Below are 20,886 nucleotides of genomic sequence, written 5' to 3' on the forward strand. Positions count from 1 at the left end.
CTTAACAATTGTATGTATTGAGCCGTACTGTATTGTACCCATTCTGCAATCTGTTAAATAAAGTTCACATTCATTCATTCATTGTTATGAAAAATGTATTTGTTGTAAAAGACCTCCCACTCAACCAAACCGAAATAGGTGACCCCAAAACTGTGATATGAACAGTGAGTTTTGTGAAATATTCTACCACTAAAAGGTGCTAGGGGAGCATAAATTAATTTGAGGAATTCCTAGAAAGGGAACAGAGAGCTGGCTGAGGACGGATGGTAAACTAAAATGACCTGAAGTCAGAATGGAGAAATATGTCAGCAAAGATGAAGATGCTCATCACGTATACACACTCGGTCTTTGTCTGAAGGCTTCATCTGACCTCATGGTGGGAACCCTGCTCTTTGCTTGACCTGTGTCTTTTCTAAGGAGCGTGATGAGCAGATTGAAACGCTTACAGCTGCCCTGGGAGTCTGTGAGGAGGCGCCCCGTCGTTCTCAGCGGCTGGCCTGTCAGAGCACAGAGCTGAGCATAGCACGTGCTGACCTGGACCAGTGTCGGGTCGAGCTGCTGACCAAAACACAAGGTGAGAGGAATGCGCCACAGGTGCCCCCTGACACCACTTTATATTGGGTTGCCGCGGTGATGTGAAATTTCCCATGATTAATAAACGATCATGATGACACCGGACATTTTACAAAATTACGCTCAATATCTGCAGAGCACTCACTTTTATCTTTAACTTTATGCGGCTACAATGAGGGGGGGGGGGGGTCACCGTCATACATTATCAGGAAATTACTCAATCCTGTGAAAAAGAGAGTTGACTGACTTACACTCGCCCGTCGTATTTCATAATACAACGTTACCGAGTGGACGTTTGGATTGAAGCCTCCAGTAACTAACCGCAGCAATATGTGCTACGTTATGCGTAAATGTGCGCTGTGTACCTAAAGTCAAGACTCGACAGTACTGAACCAGAAAAATTATTTAGGAGCACATTCTTTACGTGATTAAAAACGATGGTTCAAACGAAAAACCCTGGTGAAGTTCGAAGCCCAAAAACAGGCTTTGGGGACAGCTCTACTGTCCATCTATGTCTGTTAATACATTTTCAATACATTTTCAATGAGTATCCATTTGTTGGACAGACAGAGTTAACATTTCTAATAAAAAAATAAACCAACGGACAGTAATACCTTCTGTTAGTTTCCCATCTGTTCATCAATGTAGCTGCTGGCGTAAGTGGATCATGCAAACATACTGTTGTTGGTCTGGACTGGTCCTCTGAGTTCCTCTCCAGTCGAGCTATCACAGCAGCAGGGTTTAAATCCGAAAGATTGCCAATCCTCCGCCAACGTTGTGTAACCTCTCATGTCGTCTCTAGAGCCTCTTTCCTTCATGTGAAGTTAAATCTACTCTAAAAATGAAGTGAAACTACTCTCTGCTGGGACTGCTGCACATACCTAATAAATAGCTATGCTGTCTGCGCAGACCCTTTCAGTTTATGATGTTATCTGATTGTATTGATAGCATGCTTAGTATTTTACAAATTCGTTTTTTCTTTGCACTGATATATGTGAAAATGAACTAAAAACAAAGCATATACCCGTGGGTATATAAGTACCGGGGATGCCTTAAAGGGGACATGCATTGCTATTCCTTGCACGATTTGGGCAACTTTACGCAATTACTGTGAGTCTATGGAAGACATCTGTAAGGTTTATTTAAAAAAAAAATTATTGTTTTATATTTCTAAAGCATCATTTTCCAGCCTCAGGATTTCAGCCTGTTATTGGATGGGCTCCGCCCATAAGCGCTTTCAGTGAGTCACCCACACAGCGTGATACATACGAGAGAGAGAGATCCCCGACACACCTAGTCAAGTTTGTGTATGTGTGTCCCCGACGAGGGAGAGAGATGGCGCACACACACTTCTGCAGTCCCTCCCGCCTTCCCTCTCTCTCCTCGCTCGCCTGTCAAACACCGTTTGAGGAAGTGTCTGGTTACACTATGCCTATGTCCCCGACACACACGCAGTCAAGTTTGTTGTATGTGTGTCCCCGACGAGGGAGAAAGATGGCGCACACACCAGGGCTCGAGACTAACGATGTCCCGTCGTCCCGGGGACGATCAAATATTGATTTGGGACGAACAGAAATCTTTGCTGGGACGCAAACGGGACTGAGAGGATTTTTTTTTTTTCACAGGAAATGTCAATTGGCCGACTGTCGGTGCGCGCATATATTGCTGTCAAATGGTGAATGTCTCATGCTGACTAAATTGACAGAGTTCACTGAAGTCTAAACGTAGCGTGATTTGCCAAATCCAATGACTATCTCCGCCTCCCAATGCAGCCATACGCTAATCCAGCATCAAGCTCCTACCCACCTCATCAGCCAGTCGCGTTGCAGCAGCGTCACACCCCAAATTAATCGAAAAAGAAAAACGTGTTAACAGGTGAGGGAAATCTCTCTTACCTAGGCTTTCTCCACTGGTATTTAACCCTGGTTGTCAGTGAATGACAGCTGGTAATTGACAGCACGAGACCACTGTACAAGAACCGCGAAAAGATCAGAATGTTATAAAAAAAAAAAAACGCTATACTGTGGCATCCTCTCAGTGAAGAGATCACCGCAAACATGCTGCGCTATTTGAAGAGGATAAACACAGACCCAAAATGACCAACAGGGAACTGCATCCAGCAATACTACCCCTGAGTCTAAGGTAAGGACACATTTAAAATCACAGAAGTGTAATGTTAGTCTATTGGAACTGTATACAGTTATCGACCCGTTCTAGTTATAGCTGCTTATTGCTAGCTAACGTTACTGACTAACGTATCAGACTGCCACTGATTAATCCATAGTTCACACTATTTTATTCTTATTTTTAATATTATTATATTGTTATTCCTATTTTAGTCCTATTGACCTAAATGTTTATTGTTGTTCAATGTGAGCGATGCATAGTCTGCTCTGTAGTGCCGAATTTCCCTCGGGATTATTAAAGGATTTCTATTCGATTCTATACTAACACGTAATGTTACTACCATTGCGAGTTAATTGGCATAACGTTACATTTATCGAAACGAACGCGGAGAAATAGACGACAGGCTATAGGCAAACTTCACTTCAGCTACACAATGAATCCATATTCAGTGAGGAGGGCCCGCTTGAATTTAGCAGCAGTTATCAATATCGACCAGGAGGACAGCGCGATCTAAGGGACATGTTTCATTACTAGTCAAGTGTCATTACTTTAGTTATCAAAGGTGGAATCTCTGGACGCAATGACATTATATAGTTTAAAGCTAAACTACGTTTTTCTTTCTTGTTAGAAGAGGGATAACTTATTCAGTTAGATTTGATTTGATCTTTATTTATCTCTAACATTTTCAACCATAAACACACACATTTGTAATAACAAAACGAAATAAAATACAAATACATTTAAATATATTTTCCTATGGAAGGAATAATCAACATGGCTCCAATTGGTTGACTATAACAGCACTGTGACCAAATATCCCTATACTAGCACCTTGTTAAACACTTTTATATATATATATATATATATATATATATATATATATATATATATATATATATATATTTATTTTTAATCATAATTATTCTTGTGAAATCTTTCCACCTGGGAGCCTTTTGACTAAATACATGTATTCTCCCCTTCTCTGAATGGTGTTTCTTATGGCAATAACAACTATAGACGACAAAACCAAAGTAAAGAAACGACATTTGATTTTTGGGACGGTTACATTCACTTTGGGACGGTTAAAATTGTATTTTGGGACGGTGGTGAAAAAAGTTAGTCTGGAGCCCTGGCACACACACTTCTGCAGTCCCTCCCGCCCTCCCTCTCTCTCCTCGCTCGCCAGTCAAACCCCGTTTGAGGAAGTGTCGGGTTACAATATGCCTACGTCCCCGACACACACGCAGTCAAGTTTGTGTGTGTATGTCCCCGACGAGGGAGAGAGATGGCACACACACATTTACACACACTTCTGCAGTCCCTCCCGCCGTCCCTCTCTATCTCTCTCTCTCTCCCTCTCGCTGTTCTCTGCCTGTCAAACCCTGTTTGAGGAAGTGTCAGGTTACAATGAAAATGAAAATTGTGGGCAGGCATTGGCTCCAACCACAGAGCCAATCGGATCACAATCAGCTCCACCAGCGCCTCGTTACGTCACCTTGCGAGTCAAATCAGAATGACCTAATTAAATGGAGGAGGAAATTGTCGCAACTGAATGAGAGCAATCCGCCAATATGGTATTTAGAGACACAGACACATTGATACTAACTCCTATTACTATATAACAATGCTAAACACTGAAAAAAGCCATTTATAATGCCTACTGAGTACTGTGTAAGCTTGATAAAAGCATTTAATGACCTTATTATTTTTTTTATTTTGTTCACTGAAAAACAATGCAGATTAATTTGCACATGTATCCCAAAACTCAAGTCTTGCACACATTTTTGAATATGTCCATAGTCATGTCATCGATATTATGACTGGAGGATACATTCAAACTCTCTAACTGCCCAACTAAAGGCATGTTTACAGTTTGGAGGATATGTGAGTTTATGCAATCATTCACTTCTGACCCACTAGAAGTGTGTATCTGCAGAGACCATTCCCTCTGCTTTATGGATTTAAGCTGTAGCCCTATTTTCAGAAAATTCACCTAAAGGTACATGCCTAAGTAAATGGAAGATTACTCTAACTCTACTTCTACAAGGTCAATTTGCATGTTCTTGGTATCTAGGAACATCTAGGGGCCTGGGGGTATGTATTCCCAGTGTCTGAAATATTGTATCTGTTACTAGGCTTGAGTAAATTGTAATGAAAAAAAGGAGAATATACCGTAATTTTCGGACTATAAGCCGCACCTTTCCCCCCAATTTTTCGACCCTGCGGCTTATATAACGGTGCGGCTTATATGTGACTCGACGTGACCAAACCCGAAAATGTAAAAATCTAAATATAGCTTTTTTGACTGCATTGAAATGTTATTTATCTGTTTCCTTATTTGCTAAACTTAATACAACTTGTAAATGAGTTAATTCTTGTTATTTGTCCGACAGTATTGTGTCCCAATGCTAATTACATATGGTAATTAAACATTAAAACACCTGCGGCTTATAGTCCAGTGCGGCTTATATATGTACACATCATTCAATTTAGCTGCTGCGGCTTATATTCAGGTGCGGCTTATAGTGCGAAAATTACCGTAAATGATATTTTTTTGCATCTGTGCCGGTGAATAACACCATGTTACACATGTGCTGGAACCGTGCTCGCTCACTGAGCTCATTCAGCACCTTCTTGAGATAAAGTGTACAAAAAATCTAAGCAAATGAATAAAGGGAAGATGATTAAACAAGAATTTGTAGATACAGTAATAAATTATAATCTATTTTAATTATAAATTCATATTTGACCTTGAACTTGACATTATGGCCAAATCATACATCTATGAATAGGGAAAAGGCTCCTCTTTCCAATGGCATTAAAATAAATATAATTAGCATTTTTTTCAAAAAATTCTTATTTTCGATATTTTCTTTTAACTTTTTCTCCTTATTTTTCTCCCATCCCAATTTTGTAATTCCAATTCTCCCCTCCCCTGTCTTGAACGTTGCTAGACTATGCCTCCCACTGGTCGGCTGTAGTGAGGATAGAAGCCTTGCATCATCACGTGTCCCCTCCGGTACCCGAGGAGGCAGCCTGTCGCATCTTTTCACCAGACAGCTCGAACTCTCAGTGGCGAGGAGTAACGCGTGGGAGGCTCATGCTGCCCCCGATACTTCCTGTTTCTGACCTGTAGGAGTCGCTGTCCACAACGTCCAATCCCAACCCACCGGCTTTCCCACCCTCTAACACTGCCAATTGTGTTAGGGGCCTTTCTCACTCAAGTATTGGGATCGAATCACTGCTCCCGGGAACGGGGGGGAGTGTTCTCACTCAGACGGACACACCCCTTTTTGGGATCGAGCCGGCACTGATTCGTTTTACCCCCCGCTGAACCTGGGACAGTTGGATTAGGTGGTTTCGGAATCGGGCCGTGGGAGCGGGGGGCGTGACACACACAACGTCGTTACTGTCATGCTTGCTTGAATTTTGGGCAGATAAAACCACACTGGACAATACCCAAAAAAACGATATTTATGGGCAATTTGAGAGTTCAGACCTCAACCAAAAACAAGCATGTGGAACCTCACAGCTCAGTGGATGAAAACATGAAGCCACATTACAAAGCACAGCACTTCTGGCTCGCATTAGGCCTGGTAATTTTTGTTTGCCATGCTATTTCTATACATTAGTTTCTTGTTTGAATGCATTTATTTCTATTAGACCAGTGGTGCCCAACCAGTCGGCCGTGGTCGACCAGTAGATCAATGACATGTAATATAATTGCCACGAGCGATGGGATAATGTTAGCTGCTGGACAGGCTAAGCTAACTAGTGTTAGCCGTTAGCTTAGCGTTAGCCATTGCTGTATACTATACTTTCTTGTTCGAATGCATTTTCTTGTTCGAATGCATTTATTTCTATTAGACCAGTGGTGCCCAACCAGTCGGCCGTGGTCGACCAGTAGATCAATGACATGTAATATAATTGCCACGAGCGATGGGATAATGTTAGCTGCTGGACAGGCTAAGCTAACTAGTGTTAGCTGTTAGCTTAGCGTTAGCCATTGCTGTATACTATACTTTCTTGTTCGAATGCATTTATTTGCATTTATTTCTATTAGACCAGTGGTGCCCAACCAGTCGGCCGTGGTCGATCAGTAGATCAATGACATTCAATATAATCGATGCAGCAATGTTACTAGTAAAAGGCTAAGATAACTAGCATTAGCCGTTAGCTTAGCGTTATCGTTATCCCTGCAAAACGCTCAAAAGCGGACTCTACAACACCATCCATTCGTGATAAAATGGGGTGGGTTATATTGACAAGGCTTGACAACAGAGGTTCAAATATAACTTCATATTTATTGGTTATTTGTTTCTTTTATATCAGCATCCAGTCTCCGTGTTAACACACTTCCTGTTTACATTTTCGAGCGTGACATCATCGCCTACAGCAAGCGTAAACGCTCAAAAAGCAAACCGTAAACAGAACCCGGAGCGAACGAAGACACAAACGAGAGGGGGGGGGGGGGGGTTCGCACTCTGACCCGGAATGAGGACGGTACGGACAGAATGAGTGAGTGAGAAAGGCCCCTTAGTATGACGGCCGGCCAAGCCGGAATCAACGCAGAGAGCTGGGCTCGATACCAGCATCTCCTGCGTTATTGGAGAGCGCCTTGCCCACTGCGCCACCCAGCCTCCCCTTATTTTCGGTAAATCTTTTTTTTTCTCTACTTTTTCTCCCCATTTTTCTATTTTTCTCCCATCCCAATTTCGTATTATCCAATTCTACCCTCCCCTGTCTTGAACGTTGTTAGACCATGCCTCCCACTGGTCGGCTGCAATGTGGACCAAGCCTTGCATCACGTGTCCCCTCCGGTACACGAGGAGGCAGCTGTCGCATCTTTTCACCTGTAAAGCGCGATCTCTCAGCGGCGAGGAGTAACGCGTGGGAGGCTCACGCTGCCCCCGTTGCTTCCTGATTCTGCTGTACAGGTGCACCAACCGACCTGTAGGAGTCGCTGTCCACAATGTCCGATCCCCACCCACGGCTTTCCCACCCCCTAATACTGCCAATTGTATTAGTATGGACGACCAGCCAAGCCAGAAGCAACGCAGAGAGCTGGGCTCGAACCCAGCATCTCCTGCGTTAGTGGCGAGCGCCTTGCCCACTGCGCCACTTAGCCGCCCTATTTTCGGTAAATCTCAAACATCGGTAAAAATGAAAATATACACTTTGACTGCTGTTTTGATAGGGTTAAGGTCTTTACTCTTGGCTACATTTGAAAAAGAAACACAACATTAACATCCAAGGGCAGACGATGATTCGCGATGCGCCACTTTGTCGACCTCTAGTGGCTCGGTTGTGCATTTATTTTAATACTATATATATCCCTATTTGTTGCCTGTCGATTGCCATTTCAGGCGACAAAATCCGTTCAGCGGTTCTCGAGTTACATGCCGATATGTGAGGTGTGCGCCAAAGTACACAACACGTACATGATTCCCGGGGCTCTAGCTCCATCAATCATTTGGCGATCTCGAAATAGTTTGGACAGGGTTGTAGCCAATGAGTCTGGCTTTCCAATGATACCCCACGTGGGCATCTAATACGGCCTGTATTGATCGATTTATGATAATTTAAAAAAAGCAGGGGACCCTACAGCTTAAACGTTAAAAGTATTTAATGTTCTCCAACCACAACCATTTTCACCTTGTTTAACAACCAAGATAAAGTTGTATGTTGTAGTTGTAATCTGTACACGAAAGCAATACTTGTTGTATCTTTTGATGTATTTACAATTATCACTTCGGCAAAACAAGACGTGCAGTGGTTTGTTTACAGTGGCTCCTTGCTGCCCTCTGGTGAGCAGAAATTAATTATTGCCGCTTTTAACGATGTTTCCTTCTGCAGAGCTGAGGCAGTTGGAGGTGCAGTTCGTCATGCCAGGTCCCACAGACTCCCTGACCAATGCTGCCAACCGCAAGCTGGAGGAGGGACAGAGGGTCAGGAAACACTTTTATTATCCCTTTTACCATGACATGCTGTGGTGCAGACCAGTCAACTCCTCCTCAAGGCATGGCTTTGATTATACCAATTTATTATTTGTGCAGAACTTGTCACCAGAGCTTATTCATATTCTTCATCTGGAGAGGGAGAGCTTATCTGTACTTCCCTGAAATCTGAGTTACACGTGTGATGTCACTAATAGGTTGCATCTAGCACGGTCCAATGTGTGGCACCTTTAGCTTCAGTATGCATAGAAAGCTTAGTAGGTATTGACATGTCTTAAAAAATATAAGCTGCTGACTTGGAATTCCTGGTAAATATCAATAGATGCTTATTGCCAATTTGCATATTAGTAGCTCCTTACATTCCAATGAGGGTAAAGGTGTAGAGATGCTGCTGAGCCCTTTTCATTATTGAACAATTTGGTGGAATTTTTATTTATATAAAATGGTTATTCAATATAAAAAAAAAATGAAGGGTTTAAAATTAGTGCTGTCAGGCGATAATTTTTTTTTATCTAATTAATTACAGGATTTGTAATTAATCTAATTAATCGCATTTTAATCGCATAACCATTTTATGCCTGATATTCTATAATCATATTTCAAATTGCATGTGTCCGGATGGCAGAATTCAGTACTGTATCTACAAAACCTTCTGTTTAATCATCTTCCATCTATTAATTTGCTTAGATTTTTCAGGTCTGGTCAATTTGAGCATGGTGTTATTCACAGTCAAAGATCACATTTTTTTAATTGATATTCTCATTTGGTTCATTACAATTTACTCAAGATAAAATGTTCAATCAATCACCACGCAGATTGATTGATTGAATGAAAATTGTATTAACAGATTGCAGAATGGGTACACTATAGTACGGCTCAATACACACAATTGTTAAGGGGATGCAGACCAGAGAAAGACTTTCGTCTTGTTTACATCAGGGTCCCCCATTTTCAATTCATAATGAATTGTAAGTAAGGGTGCAACTTGCACCGTGCAATCCATTCTTCTTCTAGCCCACAGTATTTCTGACACTGGGAATACATTCCCTGAGATCCATAGATGTCCCTAGAATCAGATACCAAGAACATGCAAATGGACCATATTAAAAAAAAGTCTGTAAATGTGTATTCTACGTTCTTATGGAATGAATGAGATTAAACAAATAAAATTATAAAAAATAAAAATAGTTTTTTTGTAATGAATTGTGAGTTAATTTTCATAACGCGATAATTTGTTGTGTAATTAATTTATCTAATTAACGCGATAAACTGACAGCACTATTTAAAATACATCTGGAGGGGATCTTGCACCAATGTGGTTTGCAAGGTACTAAAGTACACCATGATTTTGTAAGGGTTAATTGATATTGGAGGAACACGGTTTAAAATGGGACATTGCTCCGTTGATGTTAGTATACATGAAGCTTGACCAACCATCTATTTGACAAATGTATCTATGAGGGGTATCACTATACAATGTATAAAACAAGTTGAATCGACTCAAAGCATCTCTCAAATTATTCTGTATTAAGTCGACACCTATCTGGTTTCAGAGCAAATCATGGCACAATCTCAGCCACTGCTACTACTTTACACTATTCCACTACTTTATTGTAAAGTATAGTACAGTATCTGACCTAGATAAAAGACAAAGACAATCCTGCACTATTTGTAGATGTATCAAAAGCATTCAATACAGTTGACCATTCTCCTTTTAAATAGACTACACAGCATTGGTTTTGGTGCAAATGCTTGTGGTTGGTTTCAGAGTTATTTGTCTGAGACTTCAGTGTGTGAAAACTTGGAAAGCCACACCAGAACTATTGCCCATTATAAAATGTGTCCCATAGGGATCATTCCTGGGTCCTGTCTTATTTACCTTTCTATATTAATGATATTGTCTCATCTTTGAGTGTATGTCAAGTCTTCACTACTTCCATATTCCATATTAGATTCCAATATTCCAGCATAGAGGTATGAGCTGGAAAGTACCGCGGTTCCATAGCCTGAAGTATTATGTAGTACAGGTCAACATTTGATTAAAATCCGATCAGAAATGGGTCTTTGAGAGACGTCGGCGACACAAAAAAAGAGCTCTCAAATCCATTTCCTCATTCACGGCCGTTCATTCTGAAGTGTGATTCACATCTCGTTTTCGCTCGTCAACTTTCACCTATTTCCTGTATTTGCACCCCCCCCACGTGGGTTATTGTTGGAAAGGTAGACTTATTGGCTACAACGCTGACCAATAATTTTCGCCATCAGCGGATGATTGGCAGTTCTGGAGCGTCCAGGGTGGTAATCTGACGCGCGCCGCGTAACAAGACACTCGCCTGACATATCGTCATGCATGTACAGAACCAAGGCACGGATTTGGTAGAGTGAGGTGGCTTTCGAACGGCAACAAATGGATCTTTCGAATGGCAGATTATAGGTTCTACGAAAAATGCAGCCGCTAGACGTTCGCAAAGTGCCGTGACTTGTGTGCAAGGGCAAAACGGCACGTATACGTGCCAGTGCAAGTTAAGAGATTAAGAACCTGCAACTTGTATTTAATATGCACTTATTGGACTTAAGCTTGTACTTAAGCCCGAGCCCTATTTTCTGAAAATCCGCATAAAAATACATAAGTAAATGGAAGATTGCTCCACTTCTACAAGGTCCATTTGCATGTTCTTGGACCTAAGGGAATGTATTCCCAGTGTCAGAAATAGTGTGTCTATTACTAGGCTTGCTTAAATTGTGATGAAACAAAGGAGAATATGCGATCTATTGAATACAATTCCTAAACTCATATTTCATTAATAACACTTTAACCTATGACTGCTGTTGTGACATGGATGTTTACTGTTGGATACATTTGGGAAAAAAAAAAAACAGTGTCATACAGTCTAGACAGATTGATTTATGACGTGTAGGGCTGACCTTCGATTTTTTTTTATATTCAAAGCTTCGGGTCCGAGATTCGATTTTAATTCGAAGCTTTGAGATTCAAAGCATTGCTTGTTGTAGTTAACAAAGAGAGGCAGAGTTGATTTTGCAAAAAATCATATTTTATTTTATAATCTAATTTTATTTTCATATTCGAATCCCATGCCCATCGAACGAAGCTTAGACGTATTTAAGACAGCCCTAATGACGTGATATGACGGTACCGGACCGCACGGGTGGAAGAGGTTAATGCAAGCACAACAAAATCCATGATGTTCTCTAAGGCTAGATACATTGTTTACAATGATTTATTTTGCATACAGTATATCGCCTGAATGGGTCTGACATCAAGAGTTACAGAATACAAATATCTTGGTATCCGGCTTGATGAGAAATCTACAGTCCACGACAGTCACCTCGTTTTTGCCTCACTTTGTGTATTGCTAACTGTGTAAACGGGGCACAGTTATGCCTTTGTGTAAAGTTGTTTTGTCTTTGTGCCCAATAGAATCTCCGTCAGTTGCGCCTGGACTTGCAGCGTCTGTGTCTGGACCTGCAGTCTGGAGAGAGAGCCTGCTGTCGCAACACAGGAGGAGAGAAGCTGCGGAAAGCACTTAACAATGCAGATGAAACACTAGCCAAACAGGTAACACTGTAGATGAAACACTAGCCAAACGGGTAACACTGTAGATGAAACACTAGCCAAACGGGTAACACTGTAGATGAAACACTAGCCAAACAGGTAACACTGTAGATGCAACACTAGCCAAACGGGTAACACTGTGTAGATGAAACACTAGCCAAACAGGTAACACTGTAGATGAAACACTAGCCAAACAGGTAACACTGTAGATGAAACACTAGCCAAACAGGTAACACTGTAGATGCAACACTAGCCAAACGGGTAACACTGTGTAGATGAAACACTAGCCAAACAGGTAACACTGTAGATGAAACACTAGCCAAACAGGTAACACTGTAGATGAAACACTAGCCAAACAGGTAACACTGTAGATGCAACACTAGCCAAACGGGTAACACTGTAGATGAAACACTAGCCAAACAGGTAACACTGTAGATGAAACACTAGCCAAACAGATAACACTGTAGATGAAACACTAGCCAAACGGGTAACACTGTAGATGCAACACTAGCCAAACAGGTAACACTGTAGATGGGTGGTGACCGTGGCTCAGGAGGTAGAGCAGTCGTCTGGCAATCTGGAGGTTCCCGGTTCGATTCCCACTCCTCCCGGGCAGCGTGTCGATGTGTCCTTGAGCAAGACACTTAACCCCTAATTGCTCCCGATGAGCAGGTTGGCACCTTGCATGGTTGCCTCCACCGTCTGTGTGTGAGTGAATGGGTAAAATGTGAGTAACAAATTGTAAAGCGCTCGCTTTGGATAAAAGCGCTATATTAAAAAAAAAACAGCCATTTACCATTTAGATGAAACACTAGCCAAACCGGTAACACTGTAGATGAAACAAACCGGTAACACTCCTGTAGAGACACTATAGTCAAATAGGTAACACTCCTATAGAGACACTATAGTCAAATAGGTAACACTCCTGTAGAGACTCTATAGTCAAATAGGTAACACACTCCTGTAGAGACACTATAGTCAAATAGGTAACACTCCTGTAGAGACACTATAGTCAAATAGGTAACACTCTTGTAGAGACACTATAGTCAAATAGGTAACACTCTTGTAGAGACACTATAGTCAAATAGGTAACACTCCTGTAGAGACACTATAGTCAAATAGGTAACACTCCTGTAGAGACACTATAGTCAAATAGGTAACACTCCTGTAGAGACACTATAGTCAAATAGGTAACACTCCTGTAGAGACACTATAGTCAAATAGGTAACACTCCTGTAGAGACACTATAGTCAAATAGGTAACACACTCCTGTAGAGACACTATAGCTAAACATGTAACACACTCCTGTAGAGACACTATAGCTAAACATGTAACGCACTCCTCTAGAGACACTAGCTAAACATATAACACACTCCTATAGCTAAACGTGTACCATAACTGGTCACACCAGACCATTTGAGGGTAGAGAAAGTGAAAGTGGTGTGTTGAAGCACGAGTGGTGTGTTTTCTACACTCTCCAGAACTTAATTAATTTAAGTGTAAAGCAACATGTTATCAGTCAAATAGTTCTGCAATGAACCTTTTTTATTTCATTTATTTTTTACATTGTTTCTTTCTCTCTCCCTCCTTTCTTCTCTCCCTCACCCCAATACACTGTCAGGTTCAAAGCTAACGCATTGGGTCTGCCACATACAGCAGGTGTGTGGCCCTATAGCTCAATGGCACTAACCAGGGTTAAGTAGGGGTGTAACGGATCATAGTTTATCCCTGATCCGTACGGATCACCCCCCCTCTCTATATTATGCGATATTCTCCAGCATAATTTAAGTCTGCTTTTTGGCCACATTATAGATTTTATTTAGTCTATCATAGAGATGGATTAAACTGAATTTAAAACGCACCATGAGGCAAGCGTCGTTTTTAATCTGGGTAATGGTCTGTTACTAGCAGATACGGGAAGGCAAAAGCTTCCCAAAGTATTTATTTAGCGTTACACAAAACAACCTCTGCATTTGGATATGCAGTCACAGGTAATTTGTAATTTCAGTGCACAAGGTTGAGCCACAGTTTTAATATTTTATTCATAGTCACTCCAGCAACAAGGTCATTTTCAAACATGAACAGACACAAAGCAGAATTGTCAAAGAATTATCCAACTTGTCCATTATAGGCCACACTACTTAGCTTCTGTATATATTATAATTATATGCTTTCAGCTAATGCATTGGCGTTTTTTAGTTTTTTTGCTGATCCGAAAAACGAACGTGATACGATCCGAACCGTGAGTTTTGTGATCCGTTGCACCCCTAGGTTTAAGGTTTCCATCCCCACTGGTTGCCCACCCCATGCAAAAATAAATGCACCTGTGATTTGGCTTGTGAACTGTCCTTCACCCTCACTGCCCTCCTGCTACTCGACAACTCCCGGTCCTCTGGAACATCCTCTGCTGGCTCACCCAGCCATAGGAATACAGTCCACTAGAATTATGAGTAGTTTGGTAGCAACAACAGCTGTGAGACTTCTGAATAGAAGCTGCATGATGTTGTAGCTTTATTCAATCTATATTTGCTTAGTCATGAAGGGAAGGGTGAGAAAAAGAAGAAAGGGAACAGTTTCCCAAAATGGTGGCTAGTTTTCTCTTCATGGGACCGGTAGAATTCAGCAGCATGACACTTATATTCACTGGTAAATCTATGGGCATATATCCTCCTGTCTACCTACCCTGGCAACCATGGTAACATCTGCCTGGTAACCTGACTCTGCCTGGTAACCTTGGTTGCTTCTGACCCTCTCACTCCTTGGTGACCTCTGACCTTCTCTGCCTGGTAATCATGGTGACCTCTGATCCTCTCCCTGCTTGGTAACCACTGACCTCTCTGTCTGCTAACCAATAACCATCTCTGCCTGGTAACCATGGTGACCATTAACTCTCTGCCTGGTAACCATGGTCCTCTCTGCCTGCTAACCACTGACCCGCTCTGCTTGGTAACCTTGGTGACATCTGACCCCCTCTCTGCCTGGCCTGTGTTGTCTGTCCTGTTCTCCAGGGTCAGACCTTCGTGGAGCTCCAGAACAGCCTGTTGCTGGTGAAGGCCGATCTGAGGAGGATCCAGGCCACCCAGCCCCCGCTCCCCCACTTGGGCCCTGTGGTCTCCTCCTTGGCCTCCTCGGTTACTCCGGGCTTCTGTAAGAAAAGAGGCTGTGCAGCGGCTACAGCAACAACACCAGGCAACAGAGAGAACCATCGGCCCGAGAAACGCCCTTTTTTCCAGTCTCTCTTCCCCACATGCACGCCATCACGAAAAGGCAATAACACCCATGACCTCACCCCCTACTCGCGCATCTTACGCTCACGGCAACAGTCCCCGCCCCCTAGTCCCAGCATCCCCCGCAGTCACAGGGCCAAGTACTGAGTTCATATTTGTGACTTTTTGTCACTTGTTATTATGCCAAAGTAATCAGAAATCTGAACTGGTTGATGTGATTGTTATAGCAGGTAGGGATGGGAATTTAAAGGCATATCAATATTAGATTTTTCTATTGAATACATTTCGGTTAATCGGATATCCTAAGCACCCGGAGGGCAAAAGAAGAAGCAGCGTGCTTATACTGTGTCGCATCCTCTTGAAATATAACATTTCTGCATAAGAAAACACACAGCTAATTTGTCTTTCTTACTCTGTGCTCCTATAGACCGCTAGCGGACTGTTCTGTGTAACGCAGTCTGCTACAGTGCAATCGGTCATTAGTTACTAACGTTAGCCACAACTACAAATGTAGCTGGCAAGCTAACAAACCTCAGTGCATATCTTATTAGATTACGAGGGAAAGTAAAAATACCATTATGGCTTTTCATCTGAAACCTCTCCAGAAGCTTGTAGAGGGAAAATAACTCCATATAGCTCCAACAGCTGCCTGGCTAACATTAGTAAGCAAGCTAACGTACTCTACAAAAACTCTCCAGGAGCTCATATAGAAAAATTGTCATCAATAGTCCAATAAACAGTCAACCAGCAATCACAATTCTCTGTCAGATCAGCTGTGCAGTGCACAGCATAAGTGTCACTTTCGGCATAGCAATTCTGCCTTCAAAATTAAATTAAAATATTTTGCCTGAATACGTAATTTAGAATATTGGAATACCCATGCCCGTCCCTAACAGCATGTATGGGAGTGGTTTTGTTGTTGTATCAATATTTCACTGTAGACTATGCCTTAATTATATGGGCATAATACATACACTATATTGCCATTATTTGTGGTGGACGTTCCATAATATTTTGATCTAAAGTCTAGGTTTGAGTCTACGTTACATTTTCTTATGGAATTTCTCATAACCTCATACATTTGATGTGTTCCTGGGATTGAGGCATGTCTGTCAAGACTTCTGTCACACTACTTGATTATTGCAGGATACTATGCTGTAATGTAGAGCATGGTTAGTTTTCTTTTTTATTGCAATGTCAATATAAATGTATTGTTACAGTTCCACCCCTTTGTTTGCTCTCCACATTTCCTGTCAAATATATATTCTGATGTTCAAACACTTTTCACGTGCATCCATGTTGTGTATATTTTCTAGACATGGGTATTAAATTGGAATTTAATTGTGGAAATAACATTTTCCTGTGTTTTGCATTGTTTGGTTGTCCCAACACTGAATAAAAAATAAAATCATCTGCATTGTGACTTTTATTTCAGATTCCTTTTATTGTCACTTATTTACGTACTTTACAGCAAGAAGAGTGAAAATCTATTTATTGTGGTCCCTCGACTATAGCAGCTTCCAATAATTATATACAATAAATTTAGCATAGAATAAAATACGATTATTAACAAGATTACTACGGTATATACAGTTTGAAATAGTATGCAGTGCAATACAATAAATTTAGAATAAAATAAGATTACAAAAATAAAGAATGTTATGATGAATTGAAAATGGGGGACCCTGATGTAAACAAGACGAAAGTCTTTCTCTGGTCTGCATCCCCTTAACAATTGTATATTGAACTGTACGGTACCCATTCTGCAATCTGTTAATAAAGTTTTCAATCAATCAAACTTCTTCAGCCTCCTGAGGGCGTGTATGCTTTACCCAACGCAGTTGTGCGATTTTGGCCACTGACGTTTCTGGTCATGTGACGTGCGCCCAATAGCGTGATGAGCTGTGTCTTTGCCCATTTCCGCGTCGAACAGCCTGCAAAGCACCTGGCGTTCTATCGCCATGCTCTAAGACAAACTCTAACCTTAACCGACTTCGAAAGAGTGCCTAAGCTTAACCGGCGAAAGAACTTGCAGTCACACGATTGGTGCACATGTCACACAGACCCGGCGCCATTGGGGGGCCGGGCCCGCCCACTGAGTCAGCTGTGCCCACCCTTTTTTTTTGTCAATCAAAGTCAACTATCCAAATCCTTAGTCGGGGACAGCCCTAGTGGGCACTGATGTCAACAACAACACTACTGAAGCTACAGTAGCACGGCACTCTGAGAATTTGTTTTCTACCCTCAAGAACGTCTTTACAGAACATCGCCTTAGTATGCTTCATCGACGCAAGGCCAATTTAATTCAGTTGGCATTTGAGAAGGACTTAACAAAAAAGTTCAGGAATGAGTGGAGGGGCAGTGTTTTAAGAAGATTTCACTCTGTCCCCAAACGCCGCTTGCCGCTCTACTAATGATGGTGAGTAGCCTGTGGAGGAATTTTGTTTGCTTTTTTATGCACCTTATTTTTGTCAGTGAATTCAGAAGTGTTGAATAAATGGAGACTTTTCAAAGATATAGAATAGAAATGTATTATCCTGAGGGAAATTTGACATTGCAAATCACTCAACATTAAACATTTAGACAGAACAAGTCACGAATAAGAATAACAAAACAAATGGCCTAAGAATAGAATGAAATAGAATAAAAGATACAATAAATACTGAAGTCTACAGTAGGTGTAATATTGCACAGTGCTGTTTAAAAAGTAAGAGTCCAGGAAGATCGTAACTGTCACTCTGTGCTCAGTGATGCATTGTATAGTCTGATGGCTGTCGGAATGAAGGACTTCCTGTGCCGTTCAGTGCTGCATTTAGGTAGTGTGAGCCTATAACATGCTCCTCCTGTCAGCCAAGTCTGTGTATAGTGGGTGGGAGGGGTTTTCCCTGATGGCTTGGAGCTTAGCAAGGTTCCTCCTCTCCGCCACCCTCGCTAGAGTCCAGCTCCACCCCAACCACGCTACTGGCCTTCCTGACCATCTTATCCAGCCTGTTTGTGTCCCCTGCTCTCAGTCCGCTGCCCCAGCAGGTCTGTTATATATATCCATTCAGTCTGTTATTGTATAAGTGAATGTTCTTAAGATAGAGAGAAATTTGATTTTTCAATTGCCTCTCTGCTGTTTAGTTCAGCACCGTGGGCAGTGCCAAGCAAGCCACAGCACCGTTGTCCCAGCTGAAACATATAAAAGGGAACCTGTGTTGAAAAAACATTGTGCCCCCCCGAGAACATTTTATGCCCCCCCCACTCATTAGTTTCTGCAACCTGGTCTGATGTCACATGACCAGAAACGTCAGTGGCCAATCAGATTCGCAAATCCCACAACTGCGTTGGGTAAAGCATTCACGCCTCCTGCGGTGGTAGAGGCATTGTTGGGCCTTCTTTACCACATGAGTTGTGTGGATGTCCCAGGCGAGTTTGTCGGTGATGTGGGCACCGAGAAACTTGAAGCTGCTGACTCCATGTACATTCATAAAGACACCAAATGTATTAACCGTACAGACCTAGATCATGAGGCTATTGAAACTGTTTTTGTAGAAATTCTATTTGAAAGGGCTAAATCTGTTCTAGTCGGCACAATTTACAGACCGCCAGACCAAAATGGCTTTTATGATGTGTTGGAAGCGTGCTTAGCTGGAGCTGAGGATGCAGAAATTATTCTTATTGGGGATTGGAACACGGATATGCAACAAAAAGATGCACGTCTTCAAATCCTACAATAGGTTTTGTGATCTGCACGGCCTCAGCCAGCTAATCACGCAACCCACGCGTGTATGTGAGTCAACTCAGACTACCATTGACCTCATCCTGACCTCTGACAAGTCCAAGATCGCCAATAAAGGGGTTATAGCATGCAGGTTAAGTGATCATTATATGATATTCTGTACCCGCAAAAAGCTAAAACAAAAGGCTGGCTGTCACAAAACAGTCACATCTAGAGACCTCAAAACCTACTCTAGCGAGGCCTTTAACCATGAACTGGAGAGTCTGGAGTGGTCAGATGAGCTCAATGGTACACTGGTTGAAGAAAAATGGCTTGGCTTCAAAACCAAATTTTCAACGATACTAAACAACATGGCCCCCCTAAGAACCACCAGGGTAAAAAATCGCGCGGAGCCGTGGATGCACACTGAAATACTGACCGCTATGAAAACCAGAGACAAAAAATGCTCTGAGTTTTGTAAAAGTCAGTCAAAGCTTACCATAAGCACGAGCAGTGAACTCCAAGCCCACGTGACTGAACTCAAACTGGAAAGAAACAGACTAAGAAATGACGTAAACTCCATGATCAAAACAGCAAAAAAATATTTCATCAATGACAAAACCGAGGAAAACAAAAACAAACCACGTGAACTTTGGAAATTACTCAATAACCAACTAGGCTGCAGTAAAAAATTTAAAACCAGATTCTCAAACATAAACATAAAGACGGACAACACGCTCATCACAGACAAGCTGGATGTAACCAATTACTTAAATAGTTTCTTCACAAACATAGCCACAACACTGGTAAACAAACTACCCTCCCACTCAGGGCATTATGGGGTAGAACACATAGTAGCATACTACAAGAACCTAGGGGTCCACAAAGACGACTTCAAACTGGAAATGGTAACAACAGATGAGGTACTCAAAAAACTGAGCGCCCTCCAACCTAACAAGGCCACTGGCCATGACAACATCCCCTCCAAATTCCTCAGAGACTCAGCAGCCGCCATCACCCCAGTCATCACACACATAATAAACCTCTCCATAAAACAGGGACACGTCCCCAAGGACTTCAAAATTGCGAGAGTAACACCCCTGCACAAAAAAGGCAGTAAATTAGACCCAGGCAACTACTGCCCTGTTTCTATCCTTACCTCCATCTCGAAAGTCATGGAAAAAATTGTATACGAACAGGTCGAAAAATACCTGGCGGAAAAAAATCTAATCTACGAATTCCAATCAGGCTTCAGAACATCCCACTTCACTGACACATGCCTTCTCTATTTAAACGACCACATCAAACAAGAGGTGGACGCGGGTAAATACTGCGGCATGGTCATGCTGGACCTACAAAAGGCCTTCGACACTGTCAATCACACCATTCTGATTGACAAGCTAAAAGCAATTGGTTTTGATCATGGCCGTAGCCAGCTATGAGGTCACCGAGGTCCGGACCTCGGTAACTATTTGTAACTATTAAAAAAAAATAAAAAATTATATAATTTTTATTTTTTATTTTTTGGTCAACGACCGGCCCACTACTAGGCTGAGACATCGGCCCATTGGTACTGACTGACACTGGGCTGGCCCAATCACATCTCTTACTAAGCACCCCCCCCGCCAGTCGTGCAGGTATATGACTGAGAGGGGGCTGGTACATGACTGAGAGGGGGCTGTGGTACATCACTGAGAGGGGGCTGGTACATGACTGAGAGGGGCTGGT

At 42.0% G+C, this 20,886-nt stretch overlaps 1 protein-coding gene across 2 annotated transcripts in view; it reads left to right on the forward strand.

The window, feature by feature from the left end:
- The window catches only part of kif20a (kinesin family member 20A), a 54,228-nt gene extending 37,355 nt beyond the window's left edge, over positions 1-16,873 (forward strand). The window contains exons 16-20 of one of the 2 annotated variants that reach the window (XM_084319795.1): positions 418-574; positions 8,557-8,648; positions 12,097-12,234; positions 13,853-13,890; positions 15,240-15,349. In XM_084319795.1, the coding sequence (XP_084175921.1) occupies positions 418-574; positions 8,557-8,648; positions 12,097-12,234; positions 13,853-13,864 (399 nt within the window). In that variant the 3' untranslated portion in view covers positions 13,865-13,890; positions 15,240-15,349. Of the gene's footprint in view, positions 1-417; positions 575-8,556; positions 8,649-12,096; positions 12,235-13,852; positions 13,891-15,239 lie in introns of both variants that reach the window. The other variant, XM_084319794.1, reaches the window with a different exon arrangement.
- The last annotated feature ends 4,013 nt before the right edge of the window (positions 16,874-20,886 follow it).

Source organism: Notolepis coatsorum, assembly GCF_963971535.1.
Source record: "Notolepis coatsorum genome assembly, chromosome: 8".
Classification (NCBI taxonomy): Eukaryota; Metazoa; Chordata; class Actinopteri; order Aulopiformes; family Paralepididae; genus Notolepis; species Notolepis coatsorum.